The sequence below is a fragment of the Osmerus eperlanus genome, chromosome 24 (assembly GCF_963692335.1).
Source record: "Osmerus eperlanus chromosome 24, fOsmEpe2.1, whole genome shotgun sequence".
Classification (NCBI taxonomy): Eukaryota; Metazoa; Chordata; class Actinopteri; order Osmeriformes; family Osmeridae; genus Osmerus; species Osmerus eperlanus.
In genome coordinates this window covers 2,566,519-2,584,455 of record NC_085041.1, presented here as the reverse complement: position 1 = coordinate 2,584,455, position 17,937 = coordinate 2,566,519, and the positions used below count along the sequence as shown (strand labels likewise).

At 49.1% G+C, this 17,937-nt stretch overlaps 1 protein-coding gene across 1 annotated transcript in view; it reads left to right on the top strand.

Moving 5' to 3' along the window:
* Positions 1-620: 620 nt before the first annotated feature.
* The window catches only part of pip5k1ca (phosphatidylinositol-4-phosphate 5-kinase, type I, gamma a), a 20,194-nt gene continuing 2,877 nt past the window's right edge, over positions 621-17,937 (top strand). The window contains 10 exon segments of the mRNA XM_062450099.1: positions 621-965; positions 11,253-11,284; positions 11,606-11,692; positions 12,068-12,198; positions 12,304-12,421; positions 14,353-14,505; positions 16,028-16,327; positions 16,706-16,911; positions 17,090-17,173; positions 17,488-17,536. Of these exon segments, the coding sequence (XP_062306083.1) occupies positions 836-965; positions 11,253-11,284; positions 11,606-11,692; positions 12,068-12,198; positions 12,304-12,421; positions 14,353-14,505; positions 16,028-16,327; positions 16,706-16,911; positions 17,090-17,173; positions 17,488-17,536 (1,290 nt within the window). The 5' untranslated portion in view covers positions 621-835.

Here is a 17,937-nt window from a genome sequence, read left to right as displayed (position 1 = left end):
TGGTGCCGAAAACTGAATTTGTATGCAAGGTTGAGAAAAATCTTGGCTGCACTGCCCTCTATTGGTTGTTTGAGTAAAAGTACATGCAGTATATCTGTTGAGTCCCTTCAAATGGGCTTTGTGTACCAAGCAGGGTAATTTGTTAAGTAAATATGTTTCCAACGTCATAAATTGGCTTCATAGGTTTAAAAATGTATCGTTGAATAATTCAAGGTACATACACTATCTCACATGATACCCTAGCTTATGTTATGTCTGGTCAGTGACTTTGGCTGAGGAAAGCTTACATCAGGTCATATTGTGCAAAGAGGTTATAATAAGATATTGTGCTTTCATACACTTTGAAGGCCTGGCTGTCTGCTATCACTGCCAGGGGTAATATCCAATGTAATGTAATATAATAAACGATTTAAATAGGCAGTACAATGGCCAATGCCACCTTAAATTATTTGTAAATTTGAAAGAAGCATGGATGTTACATTTATAAAACAAATCTGTTTGCCTGAGTAAAATATTATAAAACATGCTATCCAATCAGTTTGCAACCGCCAGCCGTCTGCAGTACCTCTTGAACCAGACGGAGGGAGCTTGAATGCATAACAACGGCAAGCGTGAAAGCTGTAACTGTTCACACAGCTAGTGAATTGAGCCGTGAGGAGAAGTCCTGCTGCCGTGCCGATAACAAACGCGCGAATGAGAGGACTGTAACGGATATCCATATCAATTTACTCTTCATAACTTTGAACCCTTAGACCGTTAAACAAAACGTTCATTTTTCAAACGCACTGCTGTGGTTCTTTCATTCGGAGGGCTCGCCCTTTCTCCGGGAGTCTGAATGGAAGGAGCTGAAGGAGCGTTTGGGCTGTCCGAGGCCAGGGATGGGAGTCCGTTGTCCGGAGCCACAGCATCTGATGACACAGACACTGTCGTTGGAGTTAGCTATGGAATGGATGCCGGCGATATGGGTATCTATATTAATGTTGATTTACGAATGCAATGTTCCAAATAAGAGGCTAGATCGATATACTCTAGCACCATATTAATGACACATTTCAGGTTTATCCATTCTCTGCGCTAGCTAGCTCGTGACTGTCAAGTAAGGACGGAACTGTAGCTGGCATGCTAACCTGGCTAGCTAGAAAATGCTACTGTGTGTGCTAACAATGACTATCTAATTTAGATTATATACTTTTGAGTTAGGTTAGCATCGTGCTGAAGATGGTGTCATTAACAAGGCTGGAATGTTAAGCAATATTACATACAGTCGGCTAGGCTAACTAGCCTGCAACTGCTGCTGCCTATCTACTGTACTGTGTGTTCTTTAGTCCACAGTAGCTGTAATGAATGTATCCATCTGTAACTGCTACACCCAGTGCACCGCTGTAGGGCTACTATTTCAAAGACTACACTAACACAACAGAATGCTGGCTATTTACCTCAGTTTGAAGATTACTGAGGTTGATTAAGAAAAGAAAGAAAACGAAAGGGAAATAAACTTAAAATATGTCTGCCACACCCAGGGTGTTCTGCCTAGATATAGCATAACATCAATATCCATTCATCCATTTCATAATTTAATGGTTGAGGTTTTGGTAGGTAGGATTGACAGGTGGCCTTCTCTAAATAGGATGTGGTATTTTTCGTGCGGTCGTCTTTTACATCAACTCCTAGTTACTTGAATTAGTACACATTACATTTTACATTTAGTCATTTAGCAGACGCTCTTATCCAGAGCGACTTACAGTAAGTACAGGGACATTCCCCCGAGGCAAGTAGGGTGAAGTGCCTTGCCCAAGGACACAACGTCAGTTGGCATGACCGGGAATCGAACTGGCAACCTTCGGATTACTAGCCCGATTCCCTCACCGCTATCGGTGGAGTCCACTCTTAGTCAGTCGAAAATATATTTATGTTTCCTTCCTATCAACATTTATTTCTGATTTCTGATCGAATGTGTTTGGTTTGGGAAGTGGATGGGTTGGTTGGTGTTGAGCCAACTGCCAGTCATGCCATATTAGCCAGTCCGTGGTGTTTGAAGGCTGGGACGGTTTATAGTGTCCATCATGGGAATAGCACTCTCTTTGACAGGAGAGGCCAGGCTGGATGACAGAGAACCCATGAATCGGTAGCAGAAACTTGACCGACACTCTCTCTTTCTCTCCCTCTCTTTCTCTCTGTCTTTCTCCACCCAAGCACGAGCCCTCAAGCATGTCAGCACCCACCATGCAAATTTAATAAGTATGTGCTTGCTCGTTCTACCTTGACAATAACATGCAATATGAATATTACCTTGCTCTATAGAGCGGAGAGAGAGTTGTTATTTTGCTACATGCTGGCAAAATGACTGTGTTGATCATTTGTACAAGGCAGTACAGAATAGATGACGTTAACATCAGCTTGGCTTTCAAGGAGGAGAGTAGCCTGTGAGGAAGTTAAAGAGAGAAGTGACACCTGTCTGCAGGATTGTTGTACTGGACTTATTCTCTCTGTCTGACTGTCGTACCTGTTAAGACCTGTCAGGCTAAGTTTCTCATGCTATCTCTGACATCTATCATCAGGAATCTCCCTCGGGATGTTCAAACAGCTCACTCAACACTTTCGTTTTGGGATAGGGTTATTTTGTGCCGTTAACACTTTTCCGCATCACAATTCTTATTGTTTCATGCGTATTCGAGGACTGTCCCTCACTGTACACTGTTGTCTCTTGGATATAAGAAAAAGTGCATTGTTGAATGCACAGGCCACGTGTGACTGGCAGCTTTTGTTGTCAAATGTTGAACGAAAGAGAGAGAGACGTCTTTGTTTAAACACGAATTTTTGTTTGTAAAATAATTGTAGAATGTTGCGTGTGTTGGTGGGTGGGGCGAGGGGTGCATTCTGTCAAGGTTTCTCTCCGTATTCATCGAACTTTTACTTGACACGGGGCATGCACTGTGCTCCTCCGCCTCCGATCACGGGTGTCTATATTTAGCAGCGTGCGAAACCCACTCATACTGAGCCATCACCTGCAAAGCCTGTGTCGTTGCGGTGGCTGCTTCCTCCTCTGGTGCTGCGCGAGTTCAAGCTGTAATAAGTAAGGGTGGAGTGGCTTGGTAGGCTAGGCTAGCAGCTTGGTAGGCTAGGCTAGCAGCTTGGTAGGCTAGGCTAGTAACTTGGTAGGCTAGGCTAGCAGCTTCAAGCCCCAGAGACCATCTGATTTAGGCGAAAACTACCACAGGTCTATCCTGGGGGACAACAGTAGGCCAATGGTTAGTTATATTAAAGTCATGATATAAACTGTCTAAAATCTGGCTAGATAGTCTTGATTTAGCTAGCTAGCCACAGTTACTAGGCTACCATTTCTCATTGATGGAGGCCCCCAGGCCCTAGAGGAATAAGTGTCTGTTATACATCCAACTTCTGTGCTTGTATGTAGATAACAGTTCAATGCAAATGCCAGGGTCAGTTGCGTTCGACCGTATTGTTTAGTGTTAGGTCATTGGTTTGGAAACAAATCATTTTCCCATCCCCGTTGGACAGAGAATGATGTGGGAGTCACCATGTCTCATTAAAGAGCCGTCTCCCTAGTCTGTCTGTCTCATCCGGGAGTCACACTCATTGACACTATCATTTCTCCCTTTGAGATCAATGAACAGGCCAATGTCAGCCTCCCGGAATTAATCTAAACCCTCTCTTCTTCTCTCTGCTGTCTTGCCCTACCTGAGTGTCAATATTTTATTTTCCTCTCTCTCCCCTGTGAGTGATTCCCCAAGCTCAGTCGCTCGTTCTCTCCTTATCTCTCTGTCCCCTCTGTGCTGCAGGCTCGAGCTGTCAGATCTGCTGACGCATTCACAATGGCCTGCGTGCTGCATCATCGGACCAGCAGTCTTAACCATAGATATATATAAAGGGTAGATGTCTCGTCCGCGTTGCCGGACAACGGAGTCGAACGTCCGCACATGGCGGCCATCTTGCTACAGTCAACTCGCTCACCCATAACATTGTGTTGGTGCTACATGTACTTTTTAAATGACCATAACTTGCTCAATTTTCAACCGATTTTTAAACGGTTTGGTTTGTTATCAACCTCAGAGATGTCGTTATGCCACTGCATACTTCTATTCTATTTGTAAAAAAATATCAGTCAAAATTATTCATAAGTATGCAGTGGCATAACGACATCTCTGACGTTGATAACAAACCAAACCGTTTAAAAATCGAGCAGGAGCATGAAATGACTCCCGCCTCGCCTCTGTTCCCCGGGTGTAGAGATGGAGAACGATCTTTAACCCCTCGGTTGGTGTCCCTAAAGTGAGGCTCTGGAGGCAACGCTGTTCACCTGCTCCAGCGAGCTACGTGAGGAGACCGATGGGAAAGTTTAAACCAATCAATTATTTGTCACGCTCCGTGCAACAGCCTCCACGCTCTGTTTCCCTGCCTGCCTGAGCGCAGGCAGGCGTTGCTAGCTAAGTAGAGAGAAATGCTGGAGGGCTTATGCATCTTTGATAGTGTTGAGCTGCGAGCAAATTCATTCAACGAACAGCCTGGCTGGCCTGCTTCATCTCACTGATGTCACTATCGGGTGCTGAAACTGGCCCTGAATGACAGACACACTTTAGGATTATTGATATGAGGCTGTTGTGGCATGTCATTCCCTTAAAATGACCTCCTCTCTGTCTCTCTCCTTCTCCAACTCCCGCTTTATTGCTTTCTCTCTGTCCTTTCTTTCTCTCTACCCTCTCTCTCTCTGTCCCCCCCTCCCTCTCTCTCTTTGTCCCCCCTGTCCCCCCCCCTCCACTCCAGTCTTTAAGGATCAGTGAAGGACGACCGCCCTATCTTAATCTGAAGCCCCTGAGATGAAAAAACACTGAGTTTGGATGTGTGTGTAACCCTTTGCCCATCCTCCCCTATTGTCTACACTGGGCCTGTAGAGCTGTGCTGTTTTTAGCTCTGCCTGGGGTATGGGGGACAAGAGGATGCTCTCTCACACACACACACACACACACACAAGTATACTGTTTATGAGGCCTCCTTTTCAGGGAGGCTTTTAGAGGACCCAGAGGTGTATAAAAAGCATGTTGGAACTATTGTTACACACCTAGAGCCTGGCTTGTTATCCAAGCTTGTAAACATTAGTAACCGACAAATTAGATTTGATGCCCTAGTGCTCACCTTTTGTCAATAGAAATAGGCATGCTGTGGTTACATTTCCAAAACGGTGTTGGATTTCCCTGCTGTGTGGGATTGTGCTCAGTGTCTCTGTGTTGTGACAGAGTCAAATATTGGGCCATCTCAGTTATGGCACATTGTCCATGGCTGTCCCTCCGTTCTTTACTGTGGGCCAGAGATTCATCACAATGTCACAACGGCATTACTGAAACCTGCGGTGATGAGCCTGCGTCAATTGTGCGTGTGTGTGTGGATTTGTGTCTGTTGTCTGAGTTCTTGTGAATCTGTTGCAACCTTCAAGCCTGTTCCAGTTAGTTTACCTTCCATTTGCAAGGCTGTTATGCTGTGTTCACACCGAATGCAAAGCGAATTTTTCGCGCGGCGAGATGACATGTAAAGTGAATGCGCGCTATCGCGTCTTTCACTTGAGTAGACCATTTTCAACTCAAGCGAAATCAATCAATGTTGAGATATCACTGACGTTTTAGGAGAAACGGAGGGCAAGAGTATAGTATCTGTTTGTGGGCACCCTCTGCTATACGACACTACTTCGTATTCGTTTACAGTAGCTCTATTCATTTCGGACATGGTTGACGAAGAATAAAAAACGTGTGGCTTGGCTCCTAGCGATTCGCGCGAATAAACACAAATGAACACGAAGTGCAATCTCGCTTCATTCGCGCGAATAATTCGCTTTGCGTTTGGTGTGAACACAGCATATCTTTTGAGCAGTATTAGGTCTAAACCTGGTTCTTTCAGCCAGTTGACAGTGAAATCATCGTTGATCCTAAAGCAGGCCCAGTGTTGCAACAACATAGCCTGAGCTAGCAGTGGCAGACCTCATTATGAACACATCATTTGAACAAACCTCCACCTGTCCTGACAAGAGTTCATCGCCCTGCCCTTAATCCCAGGCAGGCTAGATTGGGATTATGCTAGCTAGAGTACTACTACTCATCTCATGACTGGGCAAATGTGTCTGTTGTGCTGTCTGTCTGTCTGTCTGTCTGGTTCGCTGGCTGTCTGCTAGGCTAGTCGACCGGCTGGCATTCTGTGTTCTCTAGACGATCATAATTAATATTTAACAGACCCTCGGACAGCGTGATCTAATCTACCTGAGGAAAAACAGATTTCCTGGAGATGAAGATGACTCATTCAGGTTACCTGTGTGTGCTCAGGTCAGTAATGCTTACAGACACAGCAACACAGACACAGGATCATCTGAACTGCTCCCGCATTGTTTGGGTCTACAGTTCACAAAATCGGAACTATGTGCACGCAGGGGAATGGCTACATAAAGTCACTGCACTGCTTAAATGCACAACTGCTTACAGTACACACTCTCGCGTACACACACACACACACACTCCAGCGCGCACACACGTCTCAGTGGGATGGTACTGCCAGCTGAGCTAACGGAAGCTTTTCAGGAAGTCTGCTACGGAACAAAATGGAGTTAGATCTAACTCAACTACTGGAGGATCGTGAAAAGCTTTCCTCCAGGCGCACACACACACACACTGGAATTGACTGGTATGCACTGTTGTTGACAACACAGACAGCTATGCTCATGTTGACAAGACCAGGCTAGACTAGAAGCCAGCCTCTCTGTGTAGGAATAGTTGTTATTTACAGCCAGAATGAAGCTGTGGTGGTTAATGTGTTGCAATGTACAGGCATCTTCTCTTGCTGCACCTTAGACCTACGTGTCAGATTTTGTGTGTGTGTGTGTCTGTGAGTAAAGCTATCATTCTGCCACGTCCTGTTATTGAGAGGAACACGTTAAACCGCCTTTTAACAGCTTAGCATCAGTGAAGTTCAGTCTCTGGTCCCGGGTGAGCAGAGGAGAGGAACTGGCAGTTGGTGGCAGAGCTGGAAAAACTGAGCAAATTTGTCTGCCTGTGCTTGGCAGGCAGATGCACAACCTAGGCTCGTCGTCAGTCAGTTCATAGGCAGACCGCCCAGGTGCATTATGAGTAAGCACGATCCAGGTGCATTATGGGTAGCCATGTCCCCCCGGCCTACATGCTGGCCCTTCCTGTGTCTCCTGTACCTGGTACCCAATAGCCTGTTACTCCAGTCACACCCACTGATAAGATGTAAATTCTGGAGAAGGCAGGCCGGAAGGAGTCACGACAAAGGAAAGGAGTTGACTTTGTTTGATCCGGGCCGCTCGACTAATAAACCAATCAGTTAAAGACGAGCTGATGGCATGAGTGAGAACTCTGTCTCTTAGTCGTGCTTAAATACATGAGTTGGACAGTACAGATATAGAATGCACAGAATTGCTTCCTTAACGGGTCTTCAGTGGTCAATGTATTGACACCCTAGAACGTTCAGCAGGTGAAGTGGTCGTTAATCACATAAGCCTTATTTGTACATGATTTTCCTCACTGTCTCCCCACTGTCTGGACTGCATGCTATATTCTGCTCAGAGGGGGCCTCGCTGCATGACCTCTTGACCTTACAGAGACACAAGCTGTACATGTACCCAGAAACTCTGCCTTACACCCACCCTAGGTATGGATCCTGAACTGTTCCGTCTCAAGTACGTCTTTACTGCTGGTCCATCTATTTCTGCCTAATTGGAAGCAGGCCAGGGGGCAAGTAGTTCTAATTGGGCAAAATAAAACTGAAAAATCTAAATTGTAATTCACAATAATGTGAAATGTAATTACCTCTGACAGTAAAAGCTCATGTTAGCATTAGTATGTCATTCCCATTCATTAAGCCGCGGTTAAGGCTTAGCTATTTTTAGTCTGCTAACGGTAACCCAGTCCACATCTTTCTGCATGAGAGCTGCTGTTGTTGAATCCGGCGCCTGTTTTCTATGATGTTCCCTCCTGTCAGAGGGCCGAGTCAGGCCGCCCCATAGTGTGAAACAGGAGGCTAGCCTGCATTGTTGTTAATGGAAGTATAATAAAACCTGATTGATATTTTGTCCATGATGTGTGGTGGGTTGGTGGCCCAGTCTCTCCACTGCCAGCCCCATGGTGTACCGTGAAATTGGCAATTTTTGTTGTTTTACTCCACGACTGATTTCATTTTCAAACCGGAGGGGACTGTTGTTGTTATTTTGTTTTGTCTGATTTGTAAACCGCCATTTATTGTTGCTGGTTGCTTATGTGACGATCTATTTACTGCCAAGTGAAAGAGAGAGAGAGAAAAAGGAGAGAAATAGAAAAAGAGTGACAGAGAGAGAGTGAGAGATAAAGAGAGAGGGAGTGAGAGATAAAGAGAGAGAGAGTGAGAGATAAAGAGAGAGGGAGTGAGAGATAAAGAGAGGGAGTGAGAGATAAAGAGAGGGAGTGAGAGATAAAGAGAGAGAGAGAGTGAGAGATAAAGAGAGAGGGAGTGAGAGATAAAGAGAGAGGGAGTGAGAGATAAAGAGAGAGAGAGTGAGAGATAAAGAGAGAGGGAGTGAGAGATAAAGAGAGAGGGAGTGAGAGATAAAGAGAGGGAGGGAGAGATAAAGAGAGAGGGAGTGAGAGATAAAGAGAGGGAGGGAGAGATAAAGAGAGAGGGAGTGAGAGATAAAGAGAGAGGGAGTGAGAGATAAAGAGAGAGGGAGTGAGAGATAAAGAGAGGGAGGGAGAGAGCGTGGCAGGCAGCATGTGTCTGTTGATTCCGTGCGCACGTGCAGAACTGCAGAAAAAAGCTAGTTGACCTCAATCGTGATGCCATGGAAACGAGGGAATGAGGAGAGCGAGGCTGTGTGTGTGTGTGTGTGTATGTGTTTGTACTGTATGATGTTTGCATGGAAGATGGACGACCTGAAGAAGAGAACAGCTACTCAGCAGCACCACAGTAGAGTTCAGTAGAGTACAACCACATCACTTTAGTAGAGTAAAGCAGAGTTCAGTAGAAAACAACCACAGTGTTAGCGTGGAGCAGGCTGCCTGGGTCAGAGCAGAACAGCTGTTCCTGACAAGGGAACACAATACTGGCACTATCATACCATCAGGTCATTGTTCAGCCAGATCCATTCAGATATTGTCAACAGACCCGTCGGTACAGGAGTAGGACAGATGGACAGAGAGGGGGGGAGATGGATAATGTCTCTGTTTACGGAGGAGTCCTGTGCTAAGAATCTCAGTCTGAAGCAATAAAACTACAAATACCAGGTATCCCAGGCTGGCCTGTACAGGTGGCCAGTATTTATGATGATGAGTTTAATGCAGTCCTGTGCGGTGTACTGCAATCCAAACCGATTCTTTGGATAAAAGCATCTGGGTAATAGCCATTAGCCGCTTTTATTACAGGCTTGTTGATATAGTGCACCCCGGTGTGATGTTATTGGCTGTGATAAACGACCCCAGCCAATCAGGAGCAGCAGGGCTGTGATTGACAGGTTCCATCTGCCTTGGGTTTCAATACGTTATTGAATGCAACTGTGACGCAAGTCTGGATCCGTGCTCTCAAAGAAAACCTTGTAATGCCCACACGTGAAAGGATGAGAGGAGGGAGACGATTTGGAGCGTGCAGCACAGTCACGACAGTTCAGACCTTTATACTGCCGGGCTGATGAACAATGCTAAAGGAAAGTAGAAACACTGCACACACACACACACACACACTCACGCACACACACAGACTCATGCACACACACACAGGGCTGTGTAAGGGAAACGTTTGCAGTCAGACACATGGAAACACCAGCTTGTGAGCGAAGCAGGAAGCAGTACCAGCCGGAATCTTCATCTGCACTGTCAACATGCTCCCTGAGCCAGGAAGCTGGCTGGCTGGCTGGCTGGCTGGCTGGCCGGCTGGCCGGCTGGCTGGCCGGCTGGCCTGCTGGTGGGCGCTTCAGTATTATCTAGCCTGCAGTGCCGGGGATTGCATTGGCACGTTTGGACTCTCTCATCCCCTCAGTGAGTTTGTGTGTGACGGGAAAGGACAGAGGGAGGGAGGATGGAGAGAGAGGAAGGGATGAGAAGGAAGGAGGGAGAGATCAAGGTGAAAGCTGGAGTCGGGGTGGCAAACGGTTTTTCTCCGGCTCAGTCACATGGTGCCACGAGAGGGTGAGGATGTGAGGCAGATAGAGAGGCTGGAGGGAGAGGCAGATAGAGAGGCTGGAGGGGGAGAGAGAGGCAGGCAGGCAGACGACCCAAGCTGACACAAGCATGCTGTAACTCTACAGAGAAACACTACAAACCTCCCACATCTTTATGTCATCAAATCCAGGCTTGTCAAGGAGTAGAGAGACAGAGCGTTTCATTTAATTAAAGTCACTACATATGTACACCTAGTCTTGACATGCCTTTGTAACTTGTATTGATTGAGCCGTAGTAGGAGATGTCTCGGTTTACTCCAGACACATCAAATCAGGCTTCTGGAGTGGATCAATAACCCCATTCTGTTGTGCTCTCTCTCTCTGTCTCGCTCTCTCTTTCATTGGGTCTCTCTTTCCCACTATCTCTCTCTTGCTCTCTCTCTCTCCACATCTCTGTCTCTCTCTGTCTCTGTCTCTCTCTCCCTCCGCGTCTCTCTCTCTCTCCACATCTCTCTGTCTCTGTGTCTTTCCCTCTCTCTGTCTCTCTCTCTCTCTCCACATCTCTCTGTCTCTCTCTGTCTCCCTCCGCGTCTCTCCCTCTCTCTTACGCTCTCACACCCTCCACCCCCTCATCTCTTCATCACTACACAAGAGTGGAGTAAGTGGCCACAATTATGATTCTATTTCAGGCAGCGCCGAGCCCAGCAGGGCTGAATGAGGGCCCCTTGCTTCCTGCGCTGGGTGCGTCTGTTCGCCAGACTGGAGGTCACATGACCCGGTGAAAGGAGGAGGATGATGCGGTGTGTCGTAACACGGCTCTCTCTCCGTCCTCGTGTACATGGGGAGACTTGGGCCGTGGGGTGATCACATGACTGGATGGGGTGTTGCTGTGCTGGAGTAGAGAGGCCAGCGCCACATGTGGGGAGGGAGTGCTGATTCTGCTGGCCAGCTGCCTTGAAACCCTCTGGTCCTGCTGTTGCATAACACCGTGCTGATGTGCTGTTCTGTACGGCGGCCTCTGGGATTCTGCTCTGCTGCTGGCAAAACAATGTTCCGGAGCTCACAGGACTGACTCTCTCTCTCTCTCTCTCTCTCTCTCTCTCTCTCTCAGATGCTGCTGCTAGAAAGGCCTTCATCACAGAGGTAAATCCCTCCACCCCTCCTTTTCCTTCTACCCCGAACCACGCTTGTTAATGTTGCTCACGGTGTAAAACAGCACCTGTTGGATGAGCCCCATATCTGACAGGGAATGAGAGGCCTCAATCAAAGCAGGCATGAAACGAGCGCTTCCCTTTGAACTTGTTTTACACGGCCTGCTGACAACAAACAAACAAAACAAACAAACAACGGCGGTGTTGGCTAGCCCTCACCACAGCTGGCTATCAGCTGTGCCTGGCTTTAACCAACCTCCCCTTTCTCTTGTCCCTCTCTCTCTTCTCTCCTCCCTCTCCCTCGGCCCTGCAGATGCCCTCTTCCTCCGGCCTGCCCGGCCAGGGGAAGAAGATCGGCCACAGAGGAGTGGACGCGTCGGGGGAGACCACCTACAAGAAGGTATAGGGAGTCAGGTGGCTGAGCGGTCAGGGAATCGGGCTAGTAATCCGAAGGTTGCTAGTTCGATTCCCGGTCATGCCAACTGACGTTGTGTCGTTGGGCAAGGCACTTCACCCTACTTGCCTCGGGGGAATGTCCCTGTACTTACTGTAAGTCGCTCTGGATAAGAGCGTCTGCTAAATGACTAAATGTAAATGTAAGGTGGGTATCCCACCTCCAAGCCTCCAGCAGCCCTTCCTGGGGCTCGGCTCTGCTCCTTCTCACTGACCACACTAGGGAGAGAAGAGTGGTCTTGGTCTCATGTGATACTGAAGATTTAGGTTTGTTTGTAGCAGTCAAATGTCACTTTCTAACTCCCACCACCACCCCCTCCAGACCACCTCCTCTGCCCTGAAAGGTGCCATCCAGCTGGGCATCGGCTACACGGTGGGGAACCTGAGCTCCAAGCCTGAGAGGGACGTGCTCATGCAGGACTTCTACGTGGTGGAGAGTATCTTCTTCCCCAGGTGGGCCATCACAACACACCTGTGACATCGTCGGACGGACAGCTTTAACAGTATTGACCTTCCCGTGTGTGTGTGTGTGTGTGTGTGTGTGTGTGCTCCCTGCAGTGAAGGCAGTAACCTGACCCCAGCACACCACTTCCCTGACTTCCGTTTCAAGACGTACGCCCCCGTCGCCTTCCGCTACTTCAGAGAGCTGTTTGGGATCCGACCCGACGACTACCTTGTAAGAGGAGTTGCTTCATAACTACCTCCCATGTCATGTGACTTATGTACACTGTGCTACCCTGAGAGAGAGTTTTTGTAAAAACAAAAATCAAGAACTTGTTTTCAACCTTTAGAAACTTTTTTCCAAAACATTTTTCAGAAAAAAGTTAGTCGCGAGGCCTGGTTAGGAGTAGAGGCAGGGGGCAGGGGGCAGGAGGCAGGGGGCAGGGGGCAGGAGGGGAGGTGGCAGAAGGGAGGGGTCAGGAGGGAGGGGGAGTTAGAGGGAGGGGGCGGGGAGGAGGTTAGAGAGAACCTGTCACTCCCTATCAGCCTGCCAGCATTGGGGGGCTACATGACTCACAGCTTCGCACTCACACACACACTCTCACACACACACACAAACTCTCAAACTACGGTTCCATTTGTATGAATATTTATTATTTTTTTGTTCCCCAATGACATAATAATGCTGTCACTGTGTGTGTGACCATGCATGACTGACTCTGGTATAACACGTGTGTGATGTACACAGTGGGACCCTGCCTGGCCTCTGTCACATTCTGTCTGTACTTGGCCTTGTGTGTGTGTGTGTGTGTGTCTGTGTCTTTCCCTCTAGGTGATTCTGTCCCTTAGCCAGATTTATCCACAACTCAGCATAACTACACACAAGCAGACATCTCATTACCGATTCATGATGTCCGTTAGCCGGGATACTAACCGCCAGAGTTAGGCTTCTGCTCCTTGATTGATTGGTCTGGTCTGGGAGAGGCCCTGTTGTCTCTTCAGGTCTTCAGCCCAGACTAGTAGAGAGCCGGCCTGCTCTCCAGGGTTGACCTGGCCCCCCTGTCTGGATTACAAGGCCAGACAGTGTTTGGGTCCAGACCCAGCCTGCAGATAGGAGCGATGAGCTCTACCTCAGATTAGCTGCCATAGCAACCCCTGAAGCAGCAGACTAATGCATATTACAGGCCTTATTTTAAGCTCTGGAGTGTACAAGGTGTAATGTGTGTGTGTGTGTTAATGTAGAGGCTGTAGTGTGTTTGTAGGTTGCCCTGTGTGTGTGTGTGTGTGTAGCTTGCCCTGAGTGTGTGTGTGTGTGTGTAGCTTGCCCTGAGTGTGTGTGTGTGTGTGTGTGTGTGTGTGTGTGTGTGTGTGTAGCTTTCCCTGAGTGTGTGTGTGTGTGTGTGTTTAGCTTTCCCTGAGTGTGTGTGTGTGTGTTTAGCTTTCCCTGGGTGTGTGTGTTTAGCTTTCCCTGGGTGTGTGTGTGTGTGTTTAGCTTTCCCTGAGTGTGAGTGTGTGTGTGTGTTTAGCTTTCCCTGAGTGTGTGTGTGTGTGTGTGTGTTTAGCTTTCCCTGAGTGTGAGTGTGTGTGTGTGTTTAGCTTTCCCTGGGTGTGTGTGTTTAGCGTTCCCTGGGTGTGCGTGGAGCGTTCCTTCCTCAGTGATTCATCATGGGGATCCTGAGGCTAATGGTTCTCTCTCCATTTTTTTCCCCCACTTTACTTTTCTATGTATATCTTTCTTTCCCTCCCTCCATCTCTCTGTCTCTCACTTTATTTCTATCTATTTCTTTCTCCCTCCACTCCCCCTGTTTCTCCCTCACTCCCCTCCTCCTCACCCTCCTCTCCCCGTGCTGTGTGATGGGGCGATGCTTCATCCTGTCGTCCGCAGTGTGTGTGTGTGTGTGTGTCAACAGGCTGTTGTTTCTATTCTGGCCCGGCCCTATCCGGCCACCATGATCATAATGCATCTCTTCCATGCTGCTCCGGAGTGGTGTTAGGCCAGCGCCGGTATTGATTGATTGAGAGAGAGGGGGGAGAGAGAGAGAGACCACGTAGAACACCTCAGGGAACACCCAGTAAGGTTGAGGGATTAGTGGTTATGCTATTTGTAAACTGGCACATCTCTTTGAAAACAATTAACCTGTGTGTATGTGTGTGTGTTTTCTCTAGTATTCCCTATGTAACGAGGCCCTGATCGAGCTGTCCAATCCCGGGGCCAGTGGCTCGGTGTTCTACCTGACGAAGGACGATGAGTTCATCATCAAGACCGTCATGCACAAGGAGGCGGAGTTTCTTCAGAAGCTGTTGCCTGGATACTACATGGTGAGCTTTTGTCACTCAGACACACCTCCCTCGCAACGCTTCAGTCATTCACACTCGTCCTATTGAGGCTGGCCTAGCCTGTTGTTCTAGGCTGGGATAGGCCGTCCTACCCTGCTTAGCGTGGCAGGTGTGTGTCCGTGTAGCAGCAGGTTGTGGAGCTACGAGACCCAGCAGGAATGTGTTTACCTCCTGTACTCGGGGGGCCGCGCGTTCACTCTGACCTTTCCTCCATTGCGGCTCCACGGCGCAGCAGTTTCCTGACACGAATGGCTGTCTCTGTGTGGGCTAATGAAGCTGGAGGGATTCAGGCGCACGACACAGGCAGGCACGCAAACAAACATGTATATCAGCTCAGGGCAGACGGGCTGGATCAGACACAGAGGCAGGCTGGAAGTCAGTGAAGCTGCATATAAAACACAGTGATGTAACACCTCCCTGTCACCTCTGGCTGCAGTTTCCACTGCCTGCCCTTTTCACAGGTTTCCATACCTCCGTCCACACAATCACACCCTCCGGTTTTCCATCGCTCACACCGTTCTCCGTCACGCTCTCTTTACCCACGGCTTTTATTGTACCCTGTTCTCTCACAGTCGTATTTCTCTCTCCTCTCCCTCTTTCTCTCTACATTCTCTCTCCCTTTCTCTCTCCCTCTCTCTCTCTCTCCCTCTCTCCCTCTCTCTCTCTCTCCCTCTCTCCCTCTTTCCCTCCCTCTCTCTCTCACTCTCTCTCTCTCCCTCTCACACATGTGTCTCTGCTGTTGATGTGTTGCTGCTGTGTCTCTGTACTCTGGGGGTCATGTGTGACTGGGAGCTGTGGGGGGAACAGTCTCCCTCCATCTATCTCCTCTCTCTCTCTCCACCACTCTCACTCCACCACTCTCTCTCTCCACCACTCTCTCTCTCCACCACTCTCTCTCCACCTCTCTCTCTCCACCCCTCTCTCTCCATCCCTAGTCTGTCCTCTGAAGGTCATTACTCCTGGCCTCGGGCCCAAGGCCCCTGGCTCCAACATCTCACATCTCTGTGATTGGCTCTGAAATGTGCCTGGCTGTTTCTGATTGGATCAGGAGCCGGGTCGTCTCTCATTACACCAATGGGTTTCAGGTAGCCATGGTCACTGTTGGGGACTGTGTGTGTGTGTTGTCTTAACTACTGTGCCTGTGTGGACTGCTTAATTATTTAGGAGAGAACAGATTGTTGATAAGCAGCTTATTTGACTAGATTCAATTAGACTTGAGGGCAACTTGTGAGTGTAGATATCTGCCTCCTGCCTCTCTTTCTAATGTCTCTCTCACTCCCTGCCTCTCTCTTTCTCACTCCCTGCCTCTCTCTTTCTCACTCCCTGCCTCTCTCTCACTCCCTGCCTCTCTCTCTCACTCCCTCTCTCTCTCACTCCCTGCCTCTCTCTCTCACTCCCTCTCTCTCTCACTCCCTCTCTCTCTCACTCCCTCTCTCTCTCACTCCCTGCCTCTCTCTCTCACTCCCTCTCTCTCTCACTCCCTGCCTCTCTCTCTCCCTCCCAGAACTTGAACCAGAACCCTCGCACCCTGCTTCCCAAGTTCTTCGGCCTGTACTGCGTCCAGTCTGGAGGGAAGAACATCCGGATGGTGGTGATGAACAACGTCCTCCCCAGGGTGGTCCGCATGCACCTCAAGTACGACCTGAAGGGCTCCACCTACAAGCGCCGCGCCTCCAAGAAGGAGCGTGAGAAGGCCCGGCCCACCTTCAAGGACCTGGACTTCATGCAGGACATGCCTGAGGGTCTGCTCCTGGACCAGGACACCCACAGCGCCCTGGTCAAGACCCTGCAGAGAGACTGTCTGGTGAGGGGGGAGGGAGAGGGGAGGGGAGGGGGGGAATGGAGGGAGGGAGGGGGAGGGAGGGTGGGTGGGTGGGGGAGAAGGGAGGGAGGGAGAGGGAGGGAGGGAGGGAGGGAGGGAAAGGGAGGGAGGGGAGGGAGGGGAGGGAGGGAGGGATTAATGAGTCAAGAGGAAAAAGACATCCTGAAGGTGGATGGAGATTTAGAAATCGTACGTCCAGAAATGAAAGTCGCTCAAAGGTCAGCATTTCTTCCCGTGCGTCTGTGTGTGTCTGTGTGTCTGTGTGTGTGTGTCTGTGTGTGTGTGTGTGTCTGTGTGTGTGTGTGTCTGTGTGTCTGTGTGTCTGTGTGTGTGTCTGTGTGTCTGTGTGTGTGTGTCCAGGTGCTGGAGAGCTTCAAGATCATGGACTACAGCCTGCTCCTGGGGGTGCACAACCTGGACCAGGCGGAGCGGGAGCAGCAGCTGGAGGGCTCGCAGGGCAGCAGCGACGAGAAGAGGCCCGTGGCCCAGAAGGCCCTCTACTCCACCGCCATGGAGTCCATCCAGGGGGGCGCCGCCTACGGGGAGTCCATCGACACTGACGACACGTGAGTACAGCGCTGTGTGTGTGTGTGAGATTGGATGGGATAGTCATATTTGAATCTTCTCTCAACTATCTATATATATATATATATATTCTTTTGCCGCGGATGCTTGGCTGAAATCCTGGAACTAGAAATCGCTAAATTTACGCATACATCTATCCTGTGTGTGTGCCCCCTGCAGGATGGGAGGTATCCCAGCAGTCAATCTGAAAGGCGAGCGCTTGCTCCTGTACATCGGTCTGATCGACATCCTGCAGTCATATCGGTAATCACTCCAGACTCTCTGGGTTACAAATACGCCACGCTGGACTGCCGACGACCCCTCTCTGGGTTGGAACCATGTATCTGGCTAAACACACACTCCAGGAATCTGTCTTTGTTGCCGTGGGCTGTATGCGTGTGTGTTTGTTTAGCCAATGTTTGTTTTGATAAGTTTAGTCGCTGTTTGGGGAAGCGAGTGGGAGCTAAACAGAGCCGGGGGGGGGGGTTGATTGGGTTATGCTTGTGTTTATGTTTGGCTCTAACTGAATCTTTTTTTTTTTGCGTTGTTTCACTCTTGCTTCTGTTTTTGGCCCACAGCCTTATAAAGAAACTGGAGCACACATGGAAAGCGCTGGTTCACGACGGGGTGAGTTCATCAGATGACCCCTCAGTGGGCTTCACCTGCTTCTGTCAGACTGTCTGTCTGAGAGGAGGAACTGCCAGTGCCCTTCTCACCAATGAAATGCATTTATTCATGGAGCCGCAGAGACAACCTGGCTCTGTCTGTCTGTGTGTGTGTGTGTGTGTGTGTGTGTGTGTGTGTGTGTGTGTGTGTGTGTGTGTGTGTGTGTGCGCGTGTGTGTGTGCGCGCGCGTGGGGCTGACTCAATCACTCCACAGTGAATCTGTGTCTAGTGCATATGTGCTCAGGGACCCAGTGAAAGCTTTTCTTCACCACTGACAGAAGCTCCCTGCCTCCCTCTCCTTCCCTCCCTCCCTCCCTCCCTCCCTCCTTCCCTCCCTCCCTCCCTCCTTCCCTCCCTCCCTC